Source organism: Corvus moneduloides, chromosome 7, assembly GCF_009650955.1.
Source record: "Corvus moneduloides isolate bCorMon1 chromosome 7, bCorMon1.pri, whole genome shotgun sequence".
NCBI classification, from domain to species: Eukaryota; Metazoa; Chordata; class Aves; order Passeriformes; family Corvidae; genus Corvus; species Corvus moneduloides.
This window is the reverse complement of record NC_045482.1, coordinates 22,301,223-22,328,804: the sequence shown is the minus strand read 5'-3', so window position 1 is coordinate 22,328,804 and position 27,582 is coordinate 22,301,223. Positions and strand designations below refer to the sequence as shown.

The following is a 27,582-nucleotide window of genomic DNA, read 5'->3' as shown; positions in this document are numbered from 1 at the left end:
TAAAGGGTAGTTATAGCAATTTATTGAAAAAAATACACACCTCATTATGTAGCCAGTCTAACAATCTCATGAAACTAACAAACAGAGTTATTTTGGCAATGTGCTTCTTGGACATTAAAATAATCAATTTCATGTTAAGGCCTTGATTTTTTGACATGTCTTCTAATGGAAACTTAATTTTAGTCTGTCAAAATGTATGAGCTTACAGCTATGTATAAATAGAGGGAGGAACTCAGTCATAAAAACACTGACATAGCAACAGTAATTCAGAAATAACAGGTTATCTCTTCTTTACATGGCTCCTCTTTTGAGACACTTTCTTCAAAAGGGCTATAGCATGAAGAAAATAATGACCACGGCATATCTTAAGATCTCTCTTCAGTGTTCTGGGACTGAGAACAGGTCATCTAAAATACTTTTGACAGTGTTGTCACCCTGTAGTGAAAAGAGACAAGAGTTTGTTCCATGAATACATGACTGCAATGCATTTGCCATCTTTGTCCAGGACTGCAAATCTGAGAGCAGACAGAAGCTGTGTGACTTTGTCCTTCTCCTTTCTTTTTTTGCTTTTTGTCATCAAGACAGTTTCTTTATGTCCAGGAGCTTTCACAGTGCTTATGATGCAGCACTCTCTATGGGACGCAGGAGCTTCTGATCAACAGAGAAGTTGAAAAGGGCTTTTATTTTCATTCTAAGTCCTTAATATTCATCACTTGAAGGACAATGAGCTGCATAATCAAAACCAGGAAACCTGATGGGCAGTTCTCCCCATTTCTTAAAAATTTGCTTTGTTGTTTTCTTGTCTGCAAACACAACCACAAAATTTCTAATCTTTAGGCAAGGCAGGTCAAGACCTCGGTGTACCATCATATTTCCCCAAGCCTGCAAGTAGAAGGAAATTACATTTCAGATAAAATAAGATCATTAGACAGAAATAAATACAGACAAGAAGAATAATATGAAAATAAGGTGTTCCTCACTTGTCCACAGTGTTTACATATAATTTCCCCATTGGTCTGGTAATCAGCATGCTTATCTTGCAGTGTTCTATTTTCTCTTGTATGATAAAGACTTCTGAAAAACAGACAGCACCCATCAGAATCCATTAGTCATTTCATGCTACATACAGACATATACACAGTGACTACAATTACTGAAATCAGATAGGAAACCTAAAATGTCATAAACTCTCTGACTGTTGACACACTGAGGAGTTTGAGGAAATGCAAGATCATACTTCATGCTCCTAAGTAATGATGAAATACACGTGTACTCCGTGTCCCTCTTCATTGCATTTCAGAAGCTGCATCCTCCCTCACACATCTTAAAGTAGGAGAAGCAGGTTCTTGTTTTAATGGGAGACAGATCTAGCTTGGTTTTTTCAGATGCCATGGAGCTGTCATAATACCTGAAAATTAAAGGTTTTCTTTTTATTCCTTATAGTTCGACCTTACTCCTTAACAGAATCATTTGGTTCTGACTATCTAGACCTGCAGAATATGTGCACATTTTTGCATCATTTACTTCAGGGAGTACTGATTCTGATGGTTACTATTAGCCTGTGCAGAGTAGAATACATACCATACTGCATAGTAAGTGACCTAGCTAATATTACCGGAGAAGCTGCATCCTTTGTTCAAAGTTTTAAACTCAATTCACCTTGAAATCAGGAATAAGAACAAACATTTTGCTCAAGCTCCTTAACTGTAAACTCCATAGAGCCTAGGACCCAACAATATTGGAATAATCTATTTTTTTTCTCACAGGGCCTAGAGGGTTACAGGCCCTGTTAAAGCCTTGATGAAAAGAAAATCTGTTTCTGCCTGAAAGAGATAAAGTAGTTCATAAACACTTACTGGAAATCTTTTCTCACACTGACATGATGCATGTCTTCAATAACTTGTATGTCTTCTCCAGAACATACTGGCTTGTAGCAAGTTTTGCATAAGAATTTTATCAGTGAAGGATTTTTCTTGTATGTCTTGCGCTGATCTCTCTTTGCCTTCATTTGCTTTTCCACTATACTTTGCAACTGGTAACTCTGAATCTAGAAATAGATCAGTAAGAGCACTGTAACATTCTGCTGGAATGACAATAATAGTTTTCTTTCTCAGTTATTTTACTGAGTTCACTGTCAACATGACTTCTAGTCAATTTTCCTGGCTTGTGTGTTTCCCCCTTACCAATAGAAAACCAGACTTTTCTAAAGGACTAGAAAACAGATTATAAAACAAATATTGGCAAAACAATTCAAAGCCATATGCAGTAACTAGTATTAAGTTTTTCTCCTCTAAGTAGATTTCAAGTAAAAGTATTTCATACAATATAAATCAGTTTTCTTTAAAAGGAAAGTGCAGAGTTGCAGTGAATACCTTATTTAAATACTCTTCCTGTGGCATCTTCTGGACACGCTGAATGGCCTTATACATCATTTTCTCACGAAAAATATTAACATCTTCACGTTCAACAGCCCCTGAGCCACTTGAAGCCACAAGAGCATAGGTGCTTTCATCAGCTCGAGCTCGACCACGAGCCTACAATTTGCAAGGAATACAACAATAAACAGCACAATGCTCCCTATTACATCACACAACATTTTTTCCTAGTTTTGTAATGGAAGACATGCACTATTCCATATGCACTACTCCCAAAGAGCATTTTTTTTTCCATTTAACTCAGATAAAGAATCAGTGAATAACACATACTATTGCTGCAGTATCATCTATGACAACTGTGAAAGCTGCTCAGGAGGTTTGTGATTAGCATGTTTTGCAATGCTGAAACTATATTCTGTCACCAAAATATAAACATGCTTATTAAATATTAAAATATTTAAATATAATAAGTAGAAAAATAAATATTTAAATATATAAATATTTCTGTTCGCAAGCTAAATGAGAGCATGTATCCAACTGCTATTCTGATACATAACAATCTCTCTTTAGCTGATGATGGTGTGGTGTCCATACACTGGTGGTACAAACACCTCTTTTATCAACTAGTCTGATGACCATATTCTTGTATCTCTTCTACTAAGAGAGTTTACTGTTTGTGTAGAACTTTGAATGGATGACACACCATTACAGAGAGAGGCAAATTTTATATTGCATATGGACTGAGGATGGCAATTGGAAGTGAGCCTTGTTGTAAGAGCATTTTCTCTTTCAGCATTCAAGTATTTCAAAATTAATTCCAAATGTCAGGTATATGATTCACCATTTGCCCATTCCAAAAAGAAAAGCACTATTAAAATAAGCTACATATGCAGAAAACTCATACCTGCAGCATAGCAATTTCATTGGTGACGAGGCCATAGCGAATAACAATGTTACACTCTTTGATGTCCAGGCCTTCCTCAGCTACAGTAGTAGCAATTAGTAAATTTACATTTCCACGTCGAAATTTATCAATAACTTCCCTTTGTTCATTCTGTAAATTAAAATCATTATATTAACTTTCAGTATTAGTTTCTGTAACCAGTTTCTTCTAATTAACGCGTTTCAGGAATTTCAGTCCCATCATTTCTGAGCTGAGTGCCAAACATCAAGTGGCTTTAACAACTGCATTTAAGCATCATGAAAACAAGAAGTTCCTATTGAATATAATAGGTGTTCAGCACCATATTTTGAGGGAGGAGAGTGCAGAAGCCAATCCTTTTAGGGTAACTGAACTTGGAACTTCATAGCCTATGTCACAGGTACTAGAGGATTTGATAATATGTTGTTCCATTGTTTTCAAATGCTTTAAGTACTTATTCATAAGTCTGGATTTCTATCACTTCAGTAATTTCCGATTAAAATATAGACTTCCAACTCTAGTTCTAAAGCACTTAAAATTCCCCATAATAAATGGAGACCATAACTCTGGTGATCTGGGAAGCACCAAAAAGAACAATGATACACTTAAAAAAGAAAGCATCTAAAATCACAGACTTCTGAATCAACTGGGTGTTTGTCACCAGCTTGAGCAGAGGAAACGAAACTTGCTATTTGCTATATTCAGCTTCAAAATGCAGAAGCTATTGTTTGTGCAATGTGGCACACAAATGAAATTCCAAGTTTGATAGAACATAGAACTCAAGCAACTTTTGGAGAGAATTTTTTGAGAGAACTCTTTTTTTGAAACTGAGTGCAGCAGAAGGAAAAGGACTCTGCCCAGCAGCAAAACACATCATTTTTGCTTAAATGCTTTTACGGGGAGTAAAGAGCAGAACAGAAGAGAACGCGAAGTACTTTGTTTTGAAAATGTTTTAATTGCATGTATAAATCACCAGAGAGATGTGGGGTATGAAATCAACATAATGGTGCAAGACGGACACAATTGAGTGATCAATTGTGATATTTTCAGTATGAATTTTGGCAAGTTTTCTTTCAATGGTTATGCGTCAGTGTGAAGCATGCATGTAAATTGGTGTAATTTGATTAAAGCAATGATATTACAAAAAGACAGGCATAATCAACTTTGTAGTTTTATTTTTCAATCCAGCAGCTAAAATATAACATGAATTACTGTTGTCCTAATAAGTATAAACTCATTTAACGACTGCATTTTTGTTCTTTCCATTTTTGCTTCCCATGCCTTGCTACAACTTGTGTCCCTTTTGACTACACACTACTCTAGGCAATGGATGCTGGCTACTCCTATTGCCATAGAATCCAAAACAAAAAAAAGCTTGTTACTTGTGGAAATAAAATTATTCCAACATTATTATTCACATATCCTGCAGCTTATGAAGGTAAGTTGCTGGCAGGTATGAAACCAGAACTCTGGGCTCCGAACTTCAGTCCATTGGCCTAGTACTGTAACAAGTTGTTTTCCAAAATCATGGACAAGAGGTAATGTTGACATGCATGGTTCTGTACCTGAGTCATGGGCTTCATCTCACTGTTATGACCAGAGCCGATAAGATAATGGGCCTTAATTCCCACTTCTTCAAATTTTGGGTTGTCCTTAATCCACTGGGATAGAGCAAAGGCACTTAGACGAGTCTTTGTGAAAATAATTCCTCGAGGTTCCTCAGTCTTTGTGAACTCCTCCATTAGAGTATTTCTCAACTTTATTAGCTTCTCATTTTCATTTTCTGGCTGTCTAGTCAACTCTTTCAGCTGATTCTTTTTTGCTTTAAAAAGAACAGATGTAAATTAAAAAATGTAACCATGTAAAGTAACAGTTTGAGACAAAATAAACCCCAAAACCAACAAAACAAAGCACAACTTTCTATATAATTCTCTCAGCATAGCTAATTCACATTCAGTTTGAAGAGCTGCAGCATACCAATTATTTTTGAAGTGGGTTTATATTCATTAAAAACACAGTAATCAATCAAAATAAATTACCATTATCATACACTTTGCCTATATTTCATGGTGAGAATAAGCCAAAGGAAAAAAAACTGCCTATACACACAAGAGGTGGTACAGAGTTAAATGCACTGTAATAAAGAGCTAAATCACAGACTGTAATATTTACAAAACTGTTTTAAAATCATGGAAAAATGTCTTATAAGGAGAAACAGATTAATATGCACAACCTCGGAGCAAATAATGTTTTTATAAATTTAGATATAAATTGTCCTTGGGACATGAATTAAAGTAGGAATCCTCACTAGAAACATGCAGTACTGTAGACACCAGCATGGGCACATTGTTATTGATACTGCAGTTCCAAGACATTTCAATGTACTCAGTGAAACATCAAATGAATGACTCTCTTCAACTGGCTCTATTGACCCTAATGAGGGAGGATTCCTCATGTTTTTTAATTTTTTAAAAAACTTCTAATATTTAAAAACCTATGCCTTCATCAGATGATTGTGCAAACACAACAAGAACACTTCAAGGCAGCGACTTTGTGTGTTACTACACTCTGATGCCCTGACCCTGTGCAGACTATTCCAGCGTGCCTAATCCAAGGCAATCATACTCAATGCACCACAAACTACTACACCACCCAGACAGTGGCTTTATGACTAGTCTTATTCGTATTTTAGAATGTAATCAAACACAGAAACACATACAAAAAGTAGGTAGACATAAACTCCCACAATTTTCCCCCTTAGTTAAACCTACACTAATGGCTCAAGGGGGTTTATCACCCAAAGATGAATTCTGCTCTAAAAGCTGAAAAATTTTAGATTTTCTTCTATTATTCCTAGCACTTTCAGTGGTAAAATCCTAACAAAATGGAATTTATTTTTCACTGACAGGTTCTTTGAACTTCATTTACCTGCAGAAATAAAAGCAATCATCAACAATACTAATGAAACTAAGTTTAATTTTTAGTTAGTTTAAAATTTTGGTTCTCAGCAACAGCTCAACACTGAAATTCTAAATAAGGGGGAATAGAGAGTTATGAAGAGTCATTAAAAAAACATGCTGACATTGTCTAACATGTATTTTTAAGTTTTTTTACCATTTCCTGAATTCTCAATGATGACAGTCTAAATTTGTAGTTCATTGGATACATGAAGCTGGGCCACACTCTACAGTATAATCTATTTTTGTTTGCACCACCCGAGAGCCATGGGTGATGGGAGCAAACTTGTCTAGCTCTTTCTCATTGCAAAGGCAGTAAAGGGAAAAAAAAGCCAAGCAAAAAACCTTTGTGTGTCAAGGACTGAATGAATCCTAGTTCCAACGTGAATGATCTGAAAAAAAGGCAACTAAATTTGGTTTTTGGCAGTTTGATCTTTTGTTTAATTCTCTAACTAAATATTCTTTACCTGAAACTAGGTAAAGCACTCTCCTTTCTTAGTATATAGACAAACAAACTTTGGCAGAAAGGGCTGGGTAAGAACTCATAATTTCATTACTTTTGTATTCCATTTGCTCAACCTTTTGCCCCCCAAGAGTGCCTACTGAAATATATATGAAATATATATATAATACAGATATTATGTATCTGTTAAGAGTGTCCTCAGGGAGACTTCACTGGATAAAAGCAAAGAACAGCTTGTACTTATTGGCAGCAAAAAAACCTGCCTTTAGGCTGAAGCTGAAGAACTTCTATTACATGTTATGACATAATCCCACTATGATATTGTTTAATGCATTCAGAACTATATGAACTGGGATATTAAGGTACTGTGATAATAAACAACACAGCAATCTCTAGGATATAATAACTAATGGGCCCATGCAAACCATGTTAGTGCATAATTATGGATTTCAAGTATTAAATATTACAATGTATTTCAAACTCACCATGAAATAAACCCATTAGAAATTCATCTGTTTCATCCTGTTTTGATACTGCTGGTTCATCATCATCATCATCATCATCATCATCATCACTCCTTACTGTCTTCTTACTTTTCTCCTCTTTATAGAAGTTATTTAGGTGATTATAGGCATCCACCATTCGGATGGTGTCATTTATCTGGAGAGCATCATTGTATTTCTTCAAGTGTTCTGCACAGACACGTTCCCTGCGTTTTTCTTCTTTTGCAGCTAGAAGTGAACAAAAATAGAAAAACATGTCTGTGTATAGAACGACCCAAAGAAATCCAAAGCTGGGGTATATTTGCTATGCATTTACCTCTTCTCTCTTCTCTGATCACCCACTGTTCATATGTCTGAGTTCCAAACTCAGATTTTGGATGCAACTGGCAATAATTTTGTATTTCTGTCATTATCTCAGTAATTCTCTCTTTAAATGGATCCTAGAAATAAATTGATTAGGCAAAGTAAGTAAGCATCTTCTGGCAACAAAAACATTGGCTAGTACCATACTGAGCCATTTTTTAAAAATTAAACCTTAAATTAAAAACCAAGTAAGGCTGTTAAGTATGTTTAGTCTTATGGAAATATACAGTTCAGAATACTACAAAAATTATACTGTGAAGTAACATTTTTTTTAACGGTATATGATATCATCACTTCAATACAAATATTTCAGCTTTAGAAGGTCTTTTGACCAGACACCTCAAAATATAACTGACATAAGTAAAAATTTAATTCTATTTTACTTTAGTGATACTTTTTGAAACAGAGAAAACAACAATATTCAAATTAGCACTCTGGATCATCAAAAGTCTATAGAAAAAGAGCATTAGGCAAAAGTTCTTGATACCATACAACACACTTTTAAAGGGCAAGATAACTTTAATACTGATTTGTTTGAAAAAACATACCCTTTTTTTGTCATCTGCAATCACAGTCTTCTTAGAGGGCTCCTTTACCTGATTCTTCAGTTGGAAGACATGCTCTTCAACAGTCATAATTTTACATGCATCAAGATTGGCACAGATCTGGGAGAAAACAAAATGTTATTTCTTTTAATATTGAATGAGTTATTCCACATGAAAACTGAATTAATGCAACAGAACTTCTTATTTAGATACTGAGGTTTATATAACTCGATTTTCTTCCCACAAAATCTGGATAAAAGCAGTATCAGAAAGCATAAGAAAGGCCAAGTCTTGAACAGCATTTGAGATAAGCTGCACAAGTTGCTTTTTAGCCGGAAGAGATCCTTGCATACAGGGAAAAAAATGGTAGATCAGGATGCAAATCAAGTATTTTGAAAAGGAAAATACAGCATCAGTACTTTGGAAGAGTAGAGTTTGGAGAACAAAATAAATAAAGTGATGGTGAAATAGAAAAAAAAAAGAAAATAAACATTAGCGATTAATTATAAAAGTAAGAGCTATTATGAAAGTGGAAAAAAATTTGAGATAATCTTTCCTGGAACAGGAAGACTTAGAATTTCTGTGCTAAGTGCACAACTGAACTGGACTTTTCTGCTTTTGACCTCTTTGAAGGAGAAAATACGTGCACATCATTAAGTAATAAGGGAAAACATAACATTATTCTGAGCAGAGGAAACAGTAAAGGAAGTCTGCCAGGTGATCTTTTTAATGTCTTCAGTGGTAGCTGTCTATTTGAGCTTGCACATTCAGATTACATTTCTTCAGATACAAACCCCAGCATCCTATCATTAGGATTTCAGAGCTGATGAAAAGGAATTTTCTGCTTTTTCCACTGCCAGCAAGTTTTTGTGTCAAAATTCCTTGCAATTCTGTCTACTTCAAAACAGCATAAAACCTTCTTGCAGGCCCACTTATTCAGTATCACATTCTGTTCTTGTGTAATTTACTAGTCACGAGTTTTCACTGCAGTACTGGGCTAAACTCTACTTTTCTATTACTAATGCAAAACCATTTAATTTCAAGTAAAATATAGTTTCTTTAAGTATAGAATTTAACAGATTACCTCTAATCAGGTGTTCACGCAACCTCAATGAGTAACTCTAACTGAAAAAACGAAACACATTTATATGCTACCTGTATCTCACAAGTGGTTTCTGGTTTAAGTATTCAACATTGTTTCTCATTTTCTTGGACTCACAAAAATGCTCAGCTTGGTCACTCTAGAAATAGAAATATAAAATATGTCGTGTCTCTAGTATTTAGGAATACTAATTAGTAAATTACAAGCCATCAATGGAACAATAAGACTTTTAATAACCATAAAACCATACCACATTGTGGATTTTTTGCCTCTGATCTTGAGAGTTTTTTTCAAGTGAGGCAATCTTTTAACGTCCCTTTTCAGTAACCCTACTTTCCTGTAAAGTAACCTTTATTTGTACATGGATTTCCATTATTTTTAGAGGGTCAATTTAATGGCTATGAGCTAAACTGCCATGTACACCAAAAAAAAAAAAATCAGATTGTCTATTTGGAGCCTAACATTGACTAGAAGTTTTCCTTGAACAAGACAATATCCCTTTGATGGTTTGCAAGTGTTAGGGCTATTTACTTTCAGAATATGCTCTTCAGCTTTTGAGTAGGATGTTGCACCTCCTACACCAGGTGAGGCTGTCAGTCCCAGAATTTGAGGCTGTGGGATCTGTGGTTTGTTTTCTTTTGCCAGCTTTTTGTTCTTCATCTTCTCTTTTAAGTAACGTCGCATTATATTGTTGTAGACACCTTCCTTTTGAGTGTGATGGCACTCATCGATAATGATGAGGGAAAAATCTGGAAAAAAAAAAAAAAGACTCCTAGAGTGAAGAATTTTATTTCAAATGCATAACTTGTGTGACTAAATCTTGTAACGGGTAAGGATGGTGTTGAAAAGAACCCATCAGTTTGTTTGAGAACTAATGTACTAGGAAATTGAAGTGCTGGAGGAAGGCATGGAGGGAAGCTGAATATATTTAATGGACTTTGGAACCTTTGCTACAGTCCTGATGTGCCAAGTAGTTTTACATTTCATGTAATGGAAAACAAGACTTTCTATTTTTGCAAAAGCAATCTGATGATATAAAGAATTTCAGAGAAATATTTGCGTATCTTACCAGCGGTAAGAATATATCATAGTTGAACTCAGTACTATCTTTTATATCCATAACTGTGTCTGACAAACTACACATTGTTTGCCTTTTAGAAGATAAATAACATGTTAGAAGCCTTTCAAACATTCTTGAAAGGCTTGTTGTGGTCAAAATATGCTTCCATTTTGTAGCAACACAGAGATTTCCTCCCTACTAGTGTCCAAATAAAAGATTTATATTACTTTATGGATGTGTTATTCGAAAGAACAAACAGATTAGTGGGAGCACTGCCACTCCTCTCTCTTTTGTAGCGGAGGAAACTGATGAAGATTCAGACAGGTATTACGTGCTTTTTGGTCACAGTGTATTTACATGCAAGCAATATACAATAAGGAAAAATAAAATTTTTTTTTGTTTCAAATTTCTCAAAAAATACAGAAAAGATATCTTTAATCTATCTGCACATGCAGCTGGTGACATACGTTTCAAGGTTCTGAGCTGGAAGATTCATGAACATTTTTCTGTTTCTCTAACAACAAAACTGGTTTATAGAGCTCCCACTCCTCCTGTAGCTGGCCAGTAACTCCCTAATTTGACACGGTTTCCAACAATTTGAAGGAAGTTTGTGGACATGACTGTAAAGACGATCACTGAAATGATCAGGGTTAAACTTTTATATGTATTTTTTTTTATGTGGACAATTTCCATGGTCTTGTTTACACATTGATGTGTAAACATATTGATGTGCTCAAACTGTTGCACCACTACAAGTCACTTTTAAATAACTGGCAGCAGAAGCTGGAAATTAACAGAGAGCTAAATCAGTCTCAGCTGGTATTGAAGAATCTAAAGAAAGATGGAGACTAAACAAGGGAAGTTATATTTAAAGGCTACACCAAAAACTTCTGCTAGGAAAACAAGCCAGTGCTCCATGTCGCTGGGGAAAGCTGATTGCCTTCACAGCGGTTCAGGAAGCCAGTTTGGACAGGAGTGATGGAGTTTCAAATCTAAATTCTGATTTATTTCTAAGATTTCTAGATATTGCAAGATTTCAGAAGCAGTGCTGGCAGTTTCTCAGTTATTCTGCCAACATGAACTTACTCCCTTTGATTTTGACCATCATCTCCATCATGCATATTCCTATAATTACTTGTGAAGAAACTAACCTACCAGAAGACATGTGTTTCTTCTACTAAGGAAGTGATACACAGCTTCTAGAAAGTCCATACAGTGACTTCAGCCCTTGGTAAAGAGGGTAAACATTTGGAAAAATGCAATTAAGAGAGTCCCCTCCATTTCCCTGAGGCTGGAAGTCCATATTACGTGTAACACAGACCTCTGTGGAAACTGATGAAAAAAGTATGCACAGAAATCTGGAAAGAACTTGTAACTAATTAGGATGATTTATATAGGCTGTGAGTTAACCAAGTCACAGCCATAGAAATGGAGCTGGCTGTGTTCATGCTTGCTTGGCTTTGGCCCAGCTGAACTAAGTAGCACAGGTGTAATAGCACAGAAAAAGAATGAGGTGCAGGGCCACCTGAGTTCTGGAAAAAATGCAGCTCCTTATGAACGAAACTTCACAAAGTGTGAAACCCATTCAACCCACTTCATTACACAATCTGGTTGGGACTCAGCCCAATTCTAAACAGGCCAGCAGTTCCAGTAGAAATGTTCAGATGCCTCCATACAGCATTCCAAAATGATTCAGATGTAGGAAAGTTTATTAACTTCGATGCAGTGGAAAGGAAGTAAGTGTAAGGAAATAGCTGGTACTCTGCCTAGGTTAATAACAAGGCATTCTGAAGGAGGGGATGCAATTCTGTGGTACACAAGCTGCTCTGCAGGACTTAGTTTGGATCAAGCAGTACTCCAGTCAGCACTGAGCACTGACAGACACAGACCGACTCCTCAGGTTTCTCTGCTGTCTCTGTAACACCCAGACCAGAACTTCTTTTATCTCAGGGCAATTATTTTGGATATCACAGCTCTCCCCTACACCCTGCCACATCTAAAAAGGAGTTGATTGCAAGCAAATAGAGGGAGGAGTTAACATCTCCCAGAGGAAGGTCGCTGCAGCCCAGGCCCTGGAGCTGCCATCATGGGCTGTTCTATTTGTACATTGCTGGCAGATAATACCACTTCCTTTCTGATGTCCCAGAGATACCTGCCACTTTAGCATTCCGGGAAAACAATCTTGCCTTATTTATCTTTTGTTTCCTTCAACTTCCTTCATCTTTTGTAGGAAACCATTATATCTGCTGAGCTCAGAGAGACACAGTTTTAAGCAATCATATCACTATACATTAGCAAAACTACAAAATTTTAAAGAATTTAACTTTTACAACAGATTGGCTTCTATCTTGTGTTCCATTGTATTTCTCAAACTACCATGTGTATTTGAATTTTGATAGTTTTTTCTCATCCTGTATAAGGCTTCTACATGATATAACTCAATGCTCTACCAAACTTGGAAAGTGGAACGAGTACGACTGCATTTGCACAAAGTTGTGCTTAAGCTAGATAAAATAGAAAGCATAACAAATATTTAGTACAAATAAACTATAGAGTCTAATTTTGGCTTGCATGCCTATTAATTAAGATCTGATTTTGACTACAGCTTGCATTTATAAAACGAGTAAATCGAAAAAAACCCTACAGAATGTGGCACATTTTTACTCTGTAATTTTCCAGAATAGAGACGTACTTTTATTCTCACTGGAAAAACGTCAGAATTAAAAACTTGCCTGATAAGTGGACACCTTCTTCATCTTCCTTGGATGCATTTAACAGTGAATTCTCAAGGATCTGTGCTGTACTGATGATGACATCATTTCTTCTGACAACTTCAGGAAATGAGATTTTCAGCTGAGAATCACCACTTAAACCAATAACCTGATACCAACGCTTCAGGAATGGGCTGAACTCTGTTTGTAAATGCTGTTCTACCAATGGCACCTGAACAAAAGTTTCCAAAGAATTTAAAACATATTAAACACAGGATTAAAAATACATGCCTCTGCCACAAATGTTGTTAGGTGAGCAAAAGAAAACCAAGCAGCAAACATCCCCAAACCAATTTCTCCCCTCCAACTTCTCCGGTGAAACCTTTTTGTCCCAAGAACTTTGGCTTAACTATGCCTTCGAAAGAATGAAAAAACCATGCATTCTTTGGCTCTTTAACTGAGCTTATAACATGCTTTCACATTTATTCTTGTAAGAGGATATGGATATTGTTTATAATTTCAATAAAATTCTTAAATGCATTTCTATATTTTCGTATTAAAATATAAGATTAATTTATATGTGCTAAATTTAACTGCAAAAATTACAGCAATTATCAGAAAATCTGACAAAACATTCCTTAACTACTGTGAGACTCATTAGGTGGCCTTCATTAACAAACTGAAACACAGAATGTGAAAAATATTTGTATTTTTTAAAATTCATTACAATATGAAATTGTACTTTTTCCAATAATGTGGTTATTAGCACATCTAAATTTTCACTTGCACTGGGGTACACTAAAATAATTTGTGCTTGCACCACGCTGATGGTGCAATAGAGATGACTGTCTAGATCTGTACATCTTTAAACACAGTACACCTGGAGAAGCTGAGAATTGCATTTACATTCATTTTACAATGCCTGTATTAACAATGCATGATGTCTGAAAAATATTATTCTTAAAAAAATGGACCAACTTACCTTATTAACAAGTACTATGACTTTTCCAGGCTCTGATGCTCTTCTCTTCTTATCCAAGTGATCTTTGGTAATGTAAACAGCCACTCTGGTTTTACCACTGCCCGTAGGGAGACATATTATAATATTCTCCCCATTCAGCGCTGGCTTTGCGACTTCCATCTGGTAATCTCTCAGGGTCAGATCTGGCTCAGGTGAGGCTCTCCTCTCCCCTTCATCTTCATCTAAGGGTACAAAGAAATATAAATATCAAACAGGAGGCATAGAACATATATCAGAGGAGCGAAAAAATGTCAAAGGGAGAAATATTAATTTACTACTAGAAGCATCTTGTGAATAAATGTGAATAAATAGAAACAGCATACTAGCATAGACAGTGTTGCTCTGTGGACCTGTGCAACTCTGGATCAGAACTACTTCCATCCAGTCACCCATCAGGGCAGGTGGAATAAGCCACAGTACAGCTTCACCCATCTATGTTGAAATGCCTACTATTAGGTATGAATTCAAATGATACAGTTCAGTGGCATTGGGACCAACAAAGGTTCTGTTTGCAGCTGCAGTATTTATAATCTAGCCAAGCTTCTGTGATGTTCTCCTTCATCAATACTGAAATTTATTTGGTTACAAGGGAGCTGCCTTTTTAAATACTTCCAAGAGAATGAAAAATGGAGTCACAGAAAGAAAAAAAAGATATGGAACACTTAAAAATGGTCAAGGGAGTTATAAAGTATAAAGACCAGACAGATAAGAAAATTCAATTGCCCATACAAGATGGAGCTAACTGCAGAATGTATCACACCTATTCATGGTAGATTACGTTGCTTCTTAGCCTGACTCACACATAATGCAATTGAGTGTTCATTAAAAAGCCATAGACATTTGCCACCTAAGGCCAAAGCCTTCCATCTCTTATTGAAAATGCAATGGCAGAGTTTAGATCTACAGCTCACAGAAAAAACAATGTTATAAATGCAAAAGTGAAAAAGAAATGCTGTTGAATTATTTTGAGCAGTAAGAAAAGCATATCAAGTCCCTTGAGTTTACATGTATTTAGGGAGTCAGAACTTACATATATCTTAATATCAGAAGGATTTATTTCAATTGAGTTTTCATGGGGTTTCTTTTTCCTACAAATAAGTTTAGATCACTCTTCAAGTCTTAACTGCCCTCAGTGAAGGAAAGGCACAAATTCGTTCTACTAGACTAAAAACGAGGGGAGAAAAACCCTGGTTTTGTTTCCTGATGATATCATTCAATGAAGAATCATGAGGATTTTATTATCTCTGATACATTACACACAAAGTAAGTATATTTTTCTAGTATTCCTGATTCCATTAAATAAAATTAAACTAACAAAAAGTAATGAAGCTTGATAAAACACTGCTGATGGAAACATCTGAATGCCATTCTTAAGTGTTTTTTGCTTGTTTTGCCTTTTAGTGAGTGCAGTGCTACCTGGACACAGGGACATTTGCACCAGAGAGTACTTGCTGTTACTTATCTGACTTCTACTTCTCTCTTTTGAGGAAGAATGTTGTTTGCTTTCTGGTTGGCTAAATTCAATAGCTCAATCATATTGAAACTAGCACTTTATCACCCATCTGTTTGGTTAGATTTCAGATCCTTAACATCCTCAATTAACAGTCCAGGCCTGAAAAATATTTAACTTAGCTCTCTCCTAGCTTCTTCAGTCCTTGTTTAGATAAAGGCTAATACAGGAATCTTTTCACAGATTAAAGAATTAAATAATTAAAGGTTTTTTGTCATGCACACTATAACATTGGGGAAGTTGTCTGCCTTCATACAAGGCCCACATGAATTGCTGCTCTGGGCTAAAAGAAACATGATAATTATTCTATTGTCCTAACTACACAATTTTTTAAAATGTGAAATGAGCTTGGCACATAAAAATGCAGCTGAATCCATACGATTCTTTGCATTAAAATCCAAATCATATTAGTGTCTAATGACACCATCCAAACATCTTTGTTAATACAACAGCCTTACTGCAAAATTTCAAATTATAAAATCCATAAATAGTGCATCTGCATCTTCTTAGCATGTTTTTCTCATTATTGCTTTCACTGAGTTTACTAGACATGATGAAAAAGCATGGATGTTTTCAAAAACTTTTAAACTAGTTTTTTAAACCCACATGTAAACAGAACATACAGCAAGTAAACACTGGAAAAAAATCTGTTCTCCATTCTTCACAAAACTGCAGTGATTTTTTTTTTCTGGATTACTGGATGCAGCAAATGCCCAATTTACTTAATGAGAGATACTTCAGGAATCTTAAAGGATCAGGCCATACATACATATGTGCTGCCAAATATCAGGAGCCTGGCTCAGCCTGGCCAACTGATACAGTGTGCCTGCCTGTCCACAGAACAGAGAAGCTCCCATGCCCAGACATTTCATGTGACATAGTGAATCAAAAAATACAATGTGACTTATGAGTGTCCTCAGTTGATGCAGAGGTGCAAAGCATATTCTTTGGAGTTAGCAACACACAGACTGGAATCTTAGCTGTAGTGTAAATTGCTTAGCTTAGCTAGATTGCTGTAGTGTAGCAATTTAAATCTGAGCTATCCTGAATTTTCTGTGTACTTACAAAATACATGCATTTTGATATTTTAAAAGCTTGAAACTATTTTAAAAGTATCTATTGTAAACACTTTGCAGGCATATGATATATAATATTTACAGTGACTTTACTGATGTAATACTAAGTTTATTAGGCCCAGCTGTCTTGAAAGGCACTTGGATTTTTTCTAGCCCTTGTCCAAGACACAGTCCCAGCACAACTTTTATAAAGGCTAGATTCCAAAAACTACTTCTTGAACTCTGTATAGGCTGATTACCATGGTGGACAGCTCCCAATTTGTTTTGCCTGAGGTTTGGAAAAAAAAAAAAAAAAAAGACAAAAATATATTGGGGTGTCTTTTACAACAGCAGTGTTTAGTTTGGCTCAGACTATATACATAGCAAGATAATACCTGTTTGCTAAGTATTACGTAAACACAGTCCAGTATCTAGTTTAAAACTGTATTTAGAACATGCACATGTGTTTCAATGTGAGATTCACAAAGGTTTTCAGATAGCAACTGCCATTGCTTAGGTTGCTTTTACGAATAAGGCTATTACAGTACTTGGGGTCCAAAGTAGACCTTCATTATTGCTCTGCAGGTACCCAGGAGATACTTCTGCTAACCTTTTGTTGCTTCTAAAACATTCCTATTCCCTCTCACCCTATGTGAGGGCCAGGCACAATCTAACTTCTCTCTGAGAGCAAAAGAAACACGTCTGTGTGGCAGCACTATGAGGATCTGTCCAGGTGACTGCACTGGATGACGTCTAGTCCCTTCAGCCTATGTGATTTTATCATTCTGCCTCACTGACCAGTTTGTACGATGATGATGTCTAGAGACCTGTTCAGATGACCTCAGTAAATTGACTGTTTTGGGGCTAGGACTTGGGTCCAGACCCTTAAAAATGGCATCTTTTTTCCAACAAAATAAGAGTAAGTCTGGCATCTAAATACAGTGAACTAGAGTTTACAGTGAAAGAAAACCCTCCATTGAGTTTTGTTCTAGCCCACACACAGAGTACTTCCCCTAGAGCTTACTTTGCAGTTACTAAATAATAACAGAAGGGAAATGTACCTGAATCACTGGTTGTGCAGCTCTGTCCCAGGTTTTCATTCAAGTTACTGACATTTCCATCTCCTATGGAGACATCTGAGTCTAAATGAAAAACACATAGAAATGTACCATAATGTATTTGCTGCACAAATATTAATAGCAAATGCATATTGTTTGATCTCCCCCTAAGTTGTCAAAGTAGGTTAGATGAATGTCAGGCAGGGATGGCTGAGATCTAATTTTCTCTATTTTTGGTAAAGATAAAAATATGAACAACACAGTTCATTTTCTTACGGAAGAAAAGACGGAGTGGAAGATTAATATCCAAAGCATAGCAGAGGTAAGGCACTGTGGGTCATGATTCATTACTTGAATGCAGGGGTTCCAGACATGATCACCTGCATAATCCCCTTTAGTCTTATTTTACTGTATCTTTTCAGAAAGGTGAAAAGCCAAAAAAAAGCTGCTGGCCAACCGAACGTTCTCTTTTACTCCCTGTAAGCCACGAGAGCTACATCTGTAGTAAAAAACAAAGCCCGAACTGCGAATTTTTTTTTTTTTAAAGTTCCTTCGTGTAACATCAGAAGAGCAAACCAAGTAAATAAATACAAGCAGTGATGAGTTACTGAACAATGAGGAGCAAAAGCGGCGATCCCGACCCCGCGAGAGGCCGGGCGCGGCCGCAGCCGCTCGGCGGTACCGCTGCGGAGATCCTCGTGTTCCGCTCGCCCTCTGCTGGGCCATCCATGCCGTACACGCGCTTATCTTCTCGGGTCGCCAGTACAACTCATAAAGCTCCATTTTCCAAAACTCAGTCCTTTTGGTATCTAAAGGGATGCCCAGTTCTTCCGGGAAAATCTGCTGCAAACAGCATCATCCTGAGCTATCAGCTTACCGACAGCGCTCTGCAACGGAGCCCACCGTCTGCTTCTGGAATCAGTCAGAGTAATAGTGTTGACCAATGTTCTGTTTAACTAGCTAGTGAACTTGTGTTTCTATCAAGTTCTTTCCAGTGAATATGCTATTATGGTCCATATCCGTATTTTTCCTAACTTACTGTCCCCAACAAATTATTCATAAAGCAAAGTAGTTTCTGTGAATGAGAATTTAGCACTGAATGGAAGTTACAGTGTCTTTCGAAAGGAAAGCCTGAAATACACAGTATAAAGTCTTGGTGAGGTGGAAATTAAACCTAGTCTGCATTCAGTGAAGTTACGTAGCTATCTTAGCTACCACTAGGAGTCAGGTATTAGTTTTTCTAACATAACTATGAAAACTGATGCAAACATCTGTCTTGCTGTCTTACAGTTGTCATAATTTATTCCATACAGACATCAGAATCTGATCCCACTACTAATCACCATCATCTGTAGAAATTGTTATGATAGACAAGGACATTAAAGCCTTTAAGCACCTAAATTAAGCCTATTCTCCTAGAAATGAATGCAATCAACAGAAAGGCACAAAAAAGAAGAAAACCTCACCAGTTCCAAGCCATGTTCAAAGACCTGTGACAAACTATTAAGTAGCATTAGTGGGAACTCCCAGCTATGAAGATGACACTGCTATCTCCTGTTTTCACTTTCTAGGAATCCACAGATGATAGGAAAGAGAGGACAAAATTAAAATTCTGTTTATCTATTCCATATGGACTCCGATCTAAAATGACCTTCTGAAAGACATGAGAATATGAATCCATGAAGAGTTTTGTACACAATTATCTAAATTACAATGTTCAGCATGCATTATACAACAATCTCTCAACAGAAAACATCAGTAGTGAAGTGAAATGCAAAATACTCATCTTCCAAATTAAGGTGAATAGAATAATGTTCTCCTTTTTCAGCTGTGGCAACTTTCTTCAATTATTTTAACACAAAGTAAATTCTTAAAAACCCAAACCAGTAAGCATTTCCAACATAATGAAGATAAAAGAGTTAATATTCTAACAGCTATTTTTACCACTTTTGCTAATCTTCCCTGTTTGCACATTGTAATGCAGAATATTTCACAGGAAGATCTTCAGACACTTTGCACTGACTACTAAATAAGTATAAAAACAATGGAATGCAATGAAAGGCAAGCCTTGAAAAAGACAGCTGTTATTATTTAAATTGTTGTTTATACAGGTAACTGCAGCAACTTAATCCATGTGTTGACCTTGCAAACTTACTTGCTTTTGTGTTATTTTGTGTGTATGAAGTTTCTTACCTGTGTTTTTGCATGTTCAGTTTTTCTCTAGTTATCTCTTAGGCTAAATGATCTATTTCTACTTTGTTTTCAAGACCTTACTGCTCTCATACCTTCTGATTGTCTCGGTTTCATCTACTTAAATAAAAGGGTTAGAGGAGGCTTCAGATACAATGCAAACTGCAGTAATTTCAAGAGACTTGAAAAAGCTTCTTTCTTCTTGAAATATGTCCTTCTCAAGACAAAGGAATGGTGGGAGTGTACTGCAAAACTGACAACACTTGACAGTATCAAATTACAAACTAGGTGGGTTCCCAGCTCATGTGGAAGTCGAATCTGGGTTCCATTTGTATTTTAATCTGCCTGGTCTAAAAATAAAGTCTTATGAAATCATGAGAAAGGATGGAAATAGGGAATGGAGAAAGACCTGAGTGCAGTTAAATCTGAGTGTACAAGTGCACCAATATCAAAGCTTATTGCACTTCAGGATAGCTGAATGTGAGCCAGTTCCTCTGCAGAGATCTCCAAGCAGCATTGCCTCCTGGCAGCCCTTGTTATCCTGCATCTACACTGCTGCTTTGGTTCATCTCAGAAGTGCATTTTTACAGTAAATCTGTCAATTCTCCCCACTTACACTGCTTTGATTCACATCACAGAGCTGATTTAGATCAGAAGAAATGAACTGTCAGCTGAAACTGAATGAGATTTGTTCCAGCTAGTTGCAGGCACACAGCATGAGACTGAAGTCAATCTGAACCAAACTGATGGAATCCATCTACTCTGTACCCCCTCAGCCATTTCACTGCACAGATCTGCTCAACTGCCCAAACTGCTCATACCCATCATCTATTAATTTCAGTTCTGTGCTGAGACCGTAGTTTTTTTAGCAACAATTAGCTTGTGGCACTCTAGTTAATAACTAGGAGATCTAATTATCCGCAACCCTCAACCTGACAAGACGCAAGCAGAAGATCAGGCTGACAGCACTGAAAACCTACCCTTAGTGAGGCCCAATAAGAGCCTTAGCTTTGCCCAGAAAGGATTCCAGCTAACAACGAGGATAACTCAGTCTGATCCATTTTAAATTATCACTAAATATTTGGCACCTCTTCTTTATACTGCCAAATTACGTTCCAACCCAAGAAAACCAAGCTGATATTTTTGCTGTAGTTAATAATTCACTATTTGCTACAAAGTATTGTGATATCCTGTTAATATCATGCTAAACGAGAAATAGGCTACTACTGTTGCACATTGAAAGGCTGCAATTTTTCAGAGCCATTTTTAAAAAGTAATTATTCATATTTAATATAAAGAGAACCCACCAGTATAATTCCAGGCAGGATTTACCTTAGCTGTAACTTTTTTTCGAGCTCCATCTGAACCTGGAACACATATGGCTCCTGAATCATGCAGTGTATGTTTGTATCACTGGTTCACAGCTATGTTTAGGTGGTGTTGCTGGTCATTGCTGTTGCTCTTACTCAACTCCCAAGGCATGTTTTTAAGAGTGGATCTATATGAACAACAGGCCACAACAACTCCTAAACATTTTTACTAAAAATGTACTTCTGAGTATGTATGTGACGTGAGAAAGGTTGTTTGATACTCTGTAAATACCTTAAAATAAACAGAAAAATTACTTGTTGGACAGCACTAAAGGACTTTTCAAAACAGAAAATACTTTTCAATATAGAATTTCCAGCCTTCTAGAAAGAAGTTAATACAGTTGCAGTTTTAGTGGTACAAAAACATTCCTCCTGTCTTAAACTTTGTCAACACTGTACAGAGTTGTCAATGTTAACCTAATGTTGTCATTGGATAGTATAAGCCTACCATGGATGGGTCTGAAATAAAATATTAATCTAATAATATGAATATTTTTATCAACAATATTAAATATATTCGAAAATGACTCATTTATTCACACAGGTACCAGATCAAAATAGCAGTTAGTGGACAAACCTGACACCACAGAATTCTTTTCTATGGATGTTTCCAATACACTGTTCTCACTGCTGAAACTATCATCCACATTTTCTTCCTGTTTCAAATTATCTGCTCTGAGGTATCCTGGTTGGCTTGTAACTTCTGCTTCTTCGTTTGTACTCTTCTCCATCCCATTTTGTTTATTTTCTGTTCCTAGAAAATACAGAAAAATTCTAAGGCAATTCTATAAAAGATTTCATTTCTTTTAGTGTGGAGCACAGAAGACACAGAACTAACCTCTATTCATCACATACATAACAATGTAACATATGGTCTGGGTCTTGACTCAAATGTTATAGTTTGCAATTTTGACCTTTATATAAATATTTATTAAGAATTTACTAATTTACAATTAGAAACTAAATTTAGAGAGATTAATAGATTTATTTTATGAAGCTCTCAATTTTTGTGCGTAGGTGTTTCCTAATAACAATGTATTTTACTTTAACAAATCACAGGGGGTCAAGTTGCAGTGATAAAATGTAGCACCAATGTTCTTCCCCAGGTCTCAATGAACCTGTTCTCAGTGTTTCCTCTCTATGCCCTTATGTCAGGGGATGCTCCTGCAACCACACACTTTAGGTATCTACACATATACAGCACCATGTACATGGAAAATTACTTATCCTCTGCTAAGAGCAACACCATTTACGCTTCATGTAGCAGTCTGAACAGGTTGGTTTGGGGCCTGCATTGCCCAAGATTACAGAGAAACTGTGGGATAAATGCATTCATTCAGCAGTTCATCAAACAACTGAATTAAACTTCAGCTTTACCCTGTATGGTCTGCACTATACTGAAAATTCAGAAATACAAAATTTGAAAAGAACTGAAAATAAAAATGTGAAAAGAATATTAATAATTTGCATATTTGTGAAATATTTATTACTTTGTTTACCTTACTGACAGCAAAGTAGTGAAGACAAGAATTTAAGTCTCACAAAGCTGCAACACAGAATGAAAATTAGGATCACAGTAGCTGCTGAGCTATTTCCAGCATCTGAGTTTCACTCAGAATTGTTGTAAAGTATTTGAACCTTGATAGTGTACCCCAGACAAACCATTTTTAGTTATTTTTACCAGAGCCCTCAGAGTGGGACCAGGCTGGAATTACCCTCACCGGCTTCACCTGGCCTTTCCACCTTCAGCTGCAGCACATCAGTGCCAAGAGGGTTTTTAGGCTCCAGTCTGAAGGTTTCAGGAGAGAAGTGGGACAGGTTTATATTTTCTCCCTGTCTTTTGCTGTCTTGATGTTTGGATTTCCTGGGCTAACTTGGCTGCTGATCACTGGATGGATTTTGTTGCTGTCATCATCTCGATGCTGCTTGCCTGGATCAGGAGCTCCACCTGCTAGAGCCCTCAGGAATTCATCAAGGACTGAGAGGTAAACTATGCTAAATTGGAAAAGAATTGGGAAAGAAGAAGCTGAAAAACTAAATACCAAGATAGCAAGGAGTAGATAAAAAGGACTGTACTGCACTAGATTAAAACCAATCGTATTATCAGAAAAGTGTGTGCAGAGCTCATGGACAAAATAGAGAGACCAATCAAGCAATGTGTGATCTCATGCACAGCAGTTGCAAAATGTATATGTACTGTGTTATGGATAAGCTGTAAAATGTATAAGTAGAGTAGTATGTAAAAGTACTGTGTTATGTAGAAGTTGTAAAAGGTGTAAGATGTACAAGTAGTGTGATATGTGGAAGTTATAAGTTATAAAATGTACAAGTAAGTGAACTGTATAAGTTATGTATAAGTAGGTAGAATGTAGAAGTAAGCAAAGTGTATAAGTAGGGTACTATGTCAAAGTTGTGAGATGTGTGAGTGGAGTGTATTTTAAACAATAACATGCTTCTGTGTAATCATATTGATTCATTGATCAGAAGGCATGAGTTCCCACACAGAATGGTCTTCTGAGGCTCTGACTTGGTTGGTCTTGTCCTGCAGACTACAACACTCAACCATCTTTGAACTGCGCCCTCAAATATCACAACTGCTTGTCTGTGTCTGGCAGAATACCAGATGATTCCTGTCCAAAGCTGGAAGACACACCTTCACGTCCCTCTTACCTCAATCTTAATGCATTGACCCACATGCAGCAACTGAAAGTACAGAGAAAGTTCTGGTGAGCTCAGCAAGTGAGCAGGCTGAAGCTGCTAAATGGGAAATCTGTCAAAATAATTTAGTCTCAAAAATTTTGTAAAACATATGGGGAGTAATAATAAGGGATAAATTACTTGAGGGCTGCTTCCTTTTTTATATTTAAGAATACAGGAGAGCACTGGAATAACTTTACAGTACTAAAAGTATTGTACAGGAATGAAAAGGAGTAGCTGCTTTAATAGTTCATTATTTTTAGTAAATTTTATAATGTTTTGAGACTTATGAATGTCTTAAAGTATGCAAAGTACTTTAAAATGCCAAAAATATTTGTAAACCAATCTTTAAAGGAAACACTTCTATTGAAAAAGAAATCCAGGTAAAGTCTGTATTTTATGTTCAAATTAATCTTCAGAATATTTTTTATGAATGATTATAAAAAGCACACTGAAAACCAATGGGTTTTAAAAGGTAAGGATTCAGTTAAATTGTAACTAAATGCATACTGTTGTAGTTCTCATATTGTTTAATAAGGACTTTTTAGTATTTAAAAATCTATCGATTAAGCTGTTACATAACTTGATTTTGAAATCTCTGGACAACCAAAAGCATTAGTCCCAGTATCACTGTAAAACAATATGGTGGGAGTCCTGCATTGTTTCTCAAATAACAGTACAAAAAAAAAATAAAAAGAGATATTAAAAATCCACACATCAGTACCAGTGAAATAAGATGATTACCTCCTGTATTTCCGCTTAAATCATCTGCAAGGTCTTCATGTTGAGTTTCACGGAGAGCAACCAAAAAAGAAGAGAACCAATCTTTCTTCTGCACTATTCTGCTCAGTAGTTCCCTCGCGCCATCTCTGTTCCCACGATTGTCAGCAACTGTCTGGATCTGGTAAAAATAAAAAACCAGAAACAACCCTCACACAGACTTCAGAAATGGTTTGAGGAAGTTAGTACAAATAGTATAGCTGCAAAAGCATTTCCCTGTCATCATTAAGACATACTGAAAAATAAAGATATAAAATTGACTTGCTACTCATCAGAAGAGACTTACCACAGCTTTGTCCAACCTCATGTTCATCCCATATTGTTTTGGGTAGGATATATAAAACCTATGAAATCTGAAATTTAATTGGAGAGACTGGTAGTACTAGACAAGGGTTACAATAGTAACCACTACATAATAATTATTAGTATTGTGGAATAATAATTGGTGTTCAGACTGGTTTAGGGAATAGGCAACCATGATTAAGGAGAAATTATGTCACACAGTTTACCAAAGCTCAGACTTATTCTGTAACATGACCTCACACATAAACTGGAACATTTCCCTTCTTAAACTCTGGCTTCATCATCTCAACTCCCACTTAAAAACACCATAGCTAAGCCTCTAGTAAGGGGCATTGCCCTCAAAGAAGCTATGGGACAGTGTCCCAAGGCTGTCACAAGCAGAACTTGGCATGTGATCACATGAGGAACAAAACAACAATCCCAAGAGCAAAGCAGCCTAAGACAGGTGTTCAGTCCTCAAGGGCACTTTCTTTCAAGGCTCGAGAATCACCAATCCTGATATGCAAGGAAAGGGGCAGGCATAGCAGTGGGAACACCTAACTGAGATTCGTGACTAAAAGGAAGTGCATGGAAAGTGGGAGACATTAGGAAAGCCTAAACTCCATTGGAGTTTAAACTGGCAGGACTGTGAAGGGTATTGAATGCTTTGATGGAAATACCAGCAGCAAAAAGGTGACTTGGGGGAACATGAGGACCCATTCCCAGGAAACAGAGCCAGTAACTTCTGGAAAGGCCTCTGCATCTGCCTGTTGTGTTACCATGCTTGCCTCTCCACTCATTAGGGTGCGGCTGATCATTGCTGCTACCTGACGGTCGCAAGACAAAATTACGTGTGTTACAGTCATTTAACTGAGATGGAGAATAAAACTCCTTCAAAAGTGGATGCAAAGGCTCAGAGTGCACATGTGATGTAGTTCCACCCTTAGTTTACCAGTTTTCCCCCTATTGCTATGTTTTAATTTGTTCTAGCACTGCTTCAGGACATCCATTTTTTTTGAGTTTCAAGTAAGTTTCACATTGCAGGCAAGTCATCCTTAGCCAAGTGGAATAAACACTGGGAAATATTTTCATCAAGGGTCAACACTTCCTTGTTCCTATCCAACTGGTATTTCTCTCATCTCACTGTCTAGTGTGATAGTCCTTAGTGACCCTATAGCAAAAAAGAAGACAGAAAACCCTGCTTTATTTTAACTGAAGTATTCTTTAGGACTTTACAGACCATCACTACTTCCTGGCATGGTTCAAGGGCCAGAAGACAATGATCTTCTGAGCCTAAGGTCTGTGTCAAAATAGTAAGTAACAGTAAAGTCTGACATATTTCTTCCACTTAGACACTGTCTTGGTCCAACCCTCTGATACTGGCATTTTTCTTTGCCAGGCTCTTAGCTGGCATCCCACCTGCTGCTCCACTGTCAAGGGTCTTCATCGGCGTACCCGGCTTACTCGTTATCTCCCTCCCCAAGTCTGGGAACTCTCCTTTCATTTCTGCATTTACTACGCCATTTGTAGGTGTGGCTTCCTACCTGCTCCACAGCCACTGGGGCTGGCCAGTGTCTGTGGCACTACCTACGCCCATACTCACCCGATCCATGTCCTCGTCCTGGAAGATGCCCATCTCCAGGCACTTCTCGGCCACCTGCACGGTCCGCATCCTGTCCACCAGCGTGCCGTGGAGCAGCTGCACCAGGTGCACGCAGAGGTCGTGCTCGGCCTCCTCTGCCGGCGAGGGCAGCTGGCTCAGGCTGGGGTTGGCGTAGCAGGCGGCCAGGCTGCAGCCGCCGTGCTCCAGCGCCTGCAGGAACTCGCGGATCCAGCCGCAGCCGCGGGGCCCCCGCTCCACGGCCCGCAGCAGCTCCTCCGCCCCCGCCGCCTGGCCCCGCTGCAGGGCGGCCGCACGCACCCTCTCCCTGTCCTCCGCGCTCAGCGAGGGGAGCCGGTCCAGCACGGGCTGCACCTGGATGCACTGCTTCAGCCGCGGTCTGAAGCAGGAGATCATGTACAGGAACAGCTCGTCCCGGGTGCTGTCTGCCATGGCCGCTCCCGCGGGCCGCTGGTGGCGGCTCCGCCTGGGCCCTGGCGAGCAGCGCGGCCCCGGCGCCGCTTTCGGTTTCGCTCGGGAGGGCGGTGCCTGAGGGCCCGGCTCGCTGGGCCCGGGCGGCGGCACCGCGCCCAGCACCGCTCAGCGCCACTCCTCAGCGTGGAATACGAAACCTTTGACAGTAACGAAACCTTTTACAGTAACCGTGAGTTGAAAAACCCAGTCATAAACGCAAACAAGTCTTTCACTTTCCAGCTCAAAAGATTCTCGGGCTACTCACAGCATATCTGTGTTTTGGGCACTGGCTGCTGCCCAGGCACGCACTGGCAGCAACGAGGTGCTTCCTTGGTGTCTGAGGCTGTTGGAAGGTCTCTCCCTGAGATGTGGTTTCACCCATATCGTACATGTCACTGAGCTTCAGAAGCAGTCTTGGTTTCCATCGTGGGGGTTTGGGGAACCTCAGTGTGATTCTGAGGTAAGGTAAAATGGTAAACAGAGTGTCTAGATTACTGTGTTCAGTTTTGGTCTGGGACAAGTTCAAGAGACTGAAAAATTGGAG

The 27,582-nt window shown here is 37.7% G+C and overlaps 1 protein-coding gene and 1 long non-coding RNA gene across 2 annotated transcripts in view; one reads left to right on the top strand and one right to left on the bottom strand.

The window, feature by feature from the left end:
- Positions 1 to 27,097, bottom strand: IFIH1 (interferon induced with helicase C domain 1). Its single transcript, XM_032114042.1, has 16 exons — positions 26,568 to 27,097; positions 24,647 to 24,803; positions 21,783 to 21,959; positions 17,649 to 17,729; positions 13,984 to 14,204; positions 13,023 to 13,233; positions 9,762 to 9,979; positions 8,132 to 8,248; positions 7,537 to 7,660; positions 7,203 to 7,448; positions 4,863 to 5,119; positions 3,280 to 3,429; positions 2,373 to 2,534; positions 1,857 to 2,047; positions 981 to 1,074; positions 1 to 882 (listed from the first exon to the last, which is right to left on the bottom strand). Exons 1-16 carry the CDS (start codon positions 27,015 to 27,017, stop codon positions 700 to 702), a joined length of 3,039 nt encoding a protein of 1,012 aa, XP_031969933.1. The 5' UTR covers positions 27,018 to 27,097; the 3' UTR covers positions 1 to 699.
- LOC116446347 overlaps positions 27,095 to 27,582 on the top strand; it is a 39,845-nt gene continuing 39,357 nt past the window's right edge. Inside the window, exon 1 of the long non-coding RNA XR_004241146.1 lies at positions 27,095 to 27,228. This is a non-coding gene — a long non-coding RNA (uncharacterized LOC116446347). The remainder of the gene's footprint in view (positions 27,229 to 27,582) is intronic.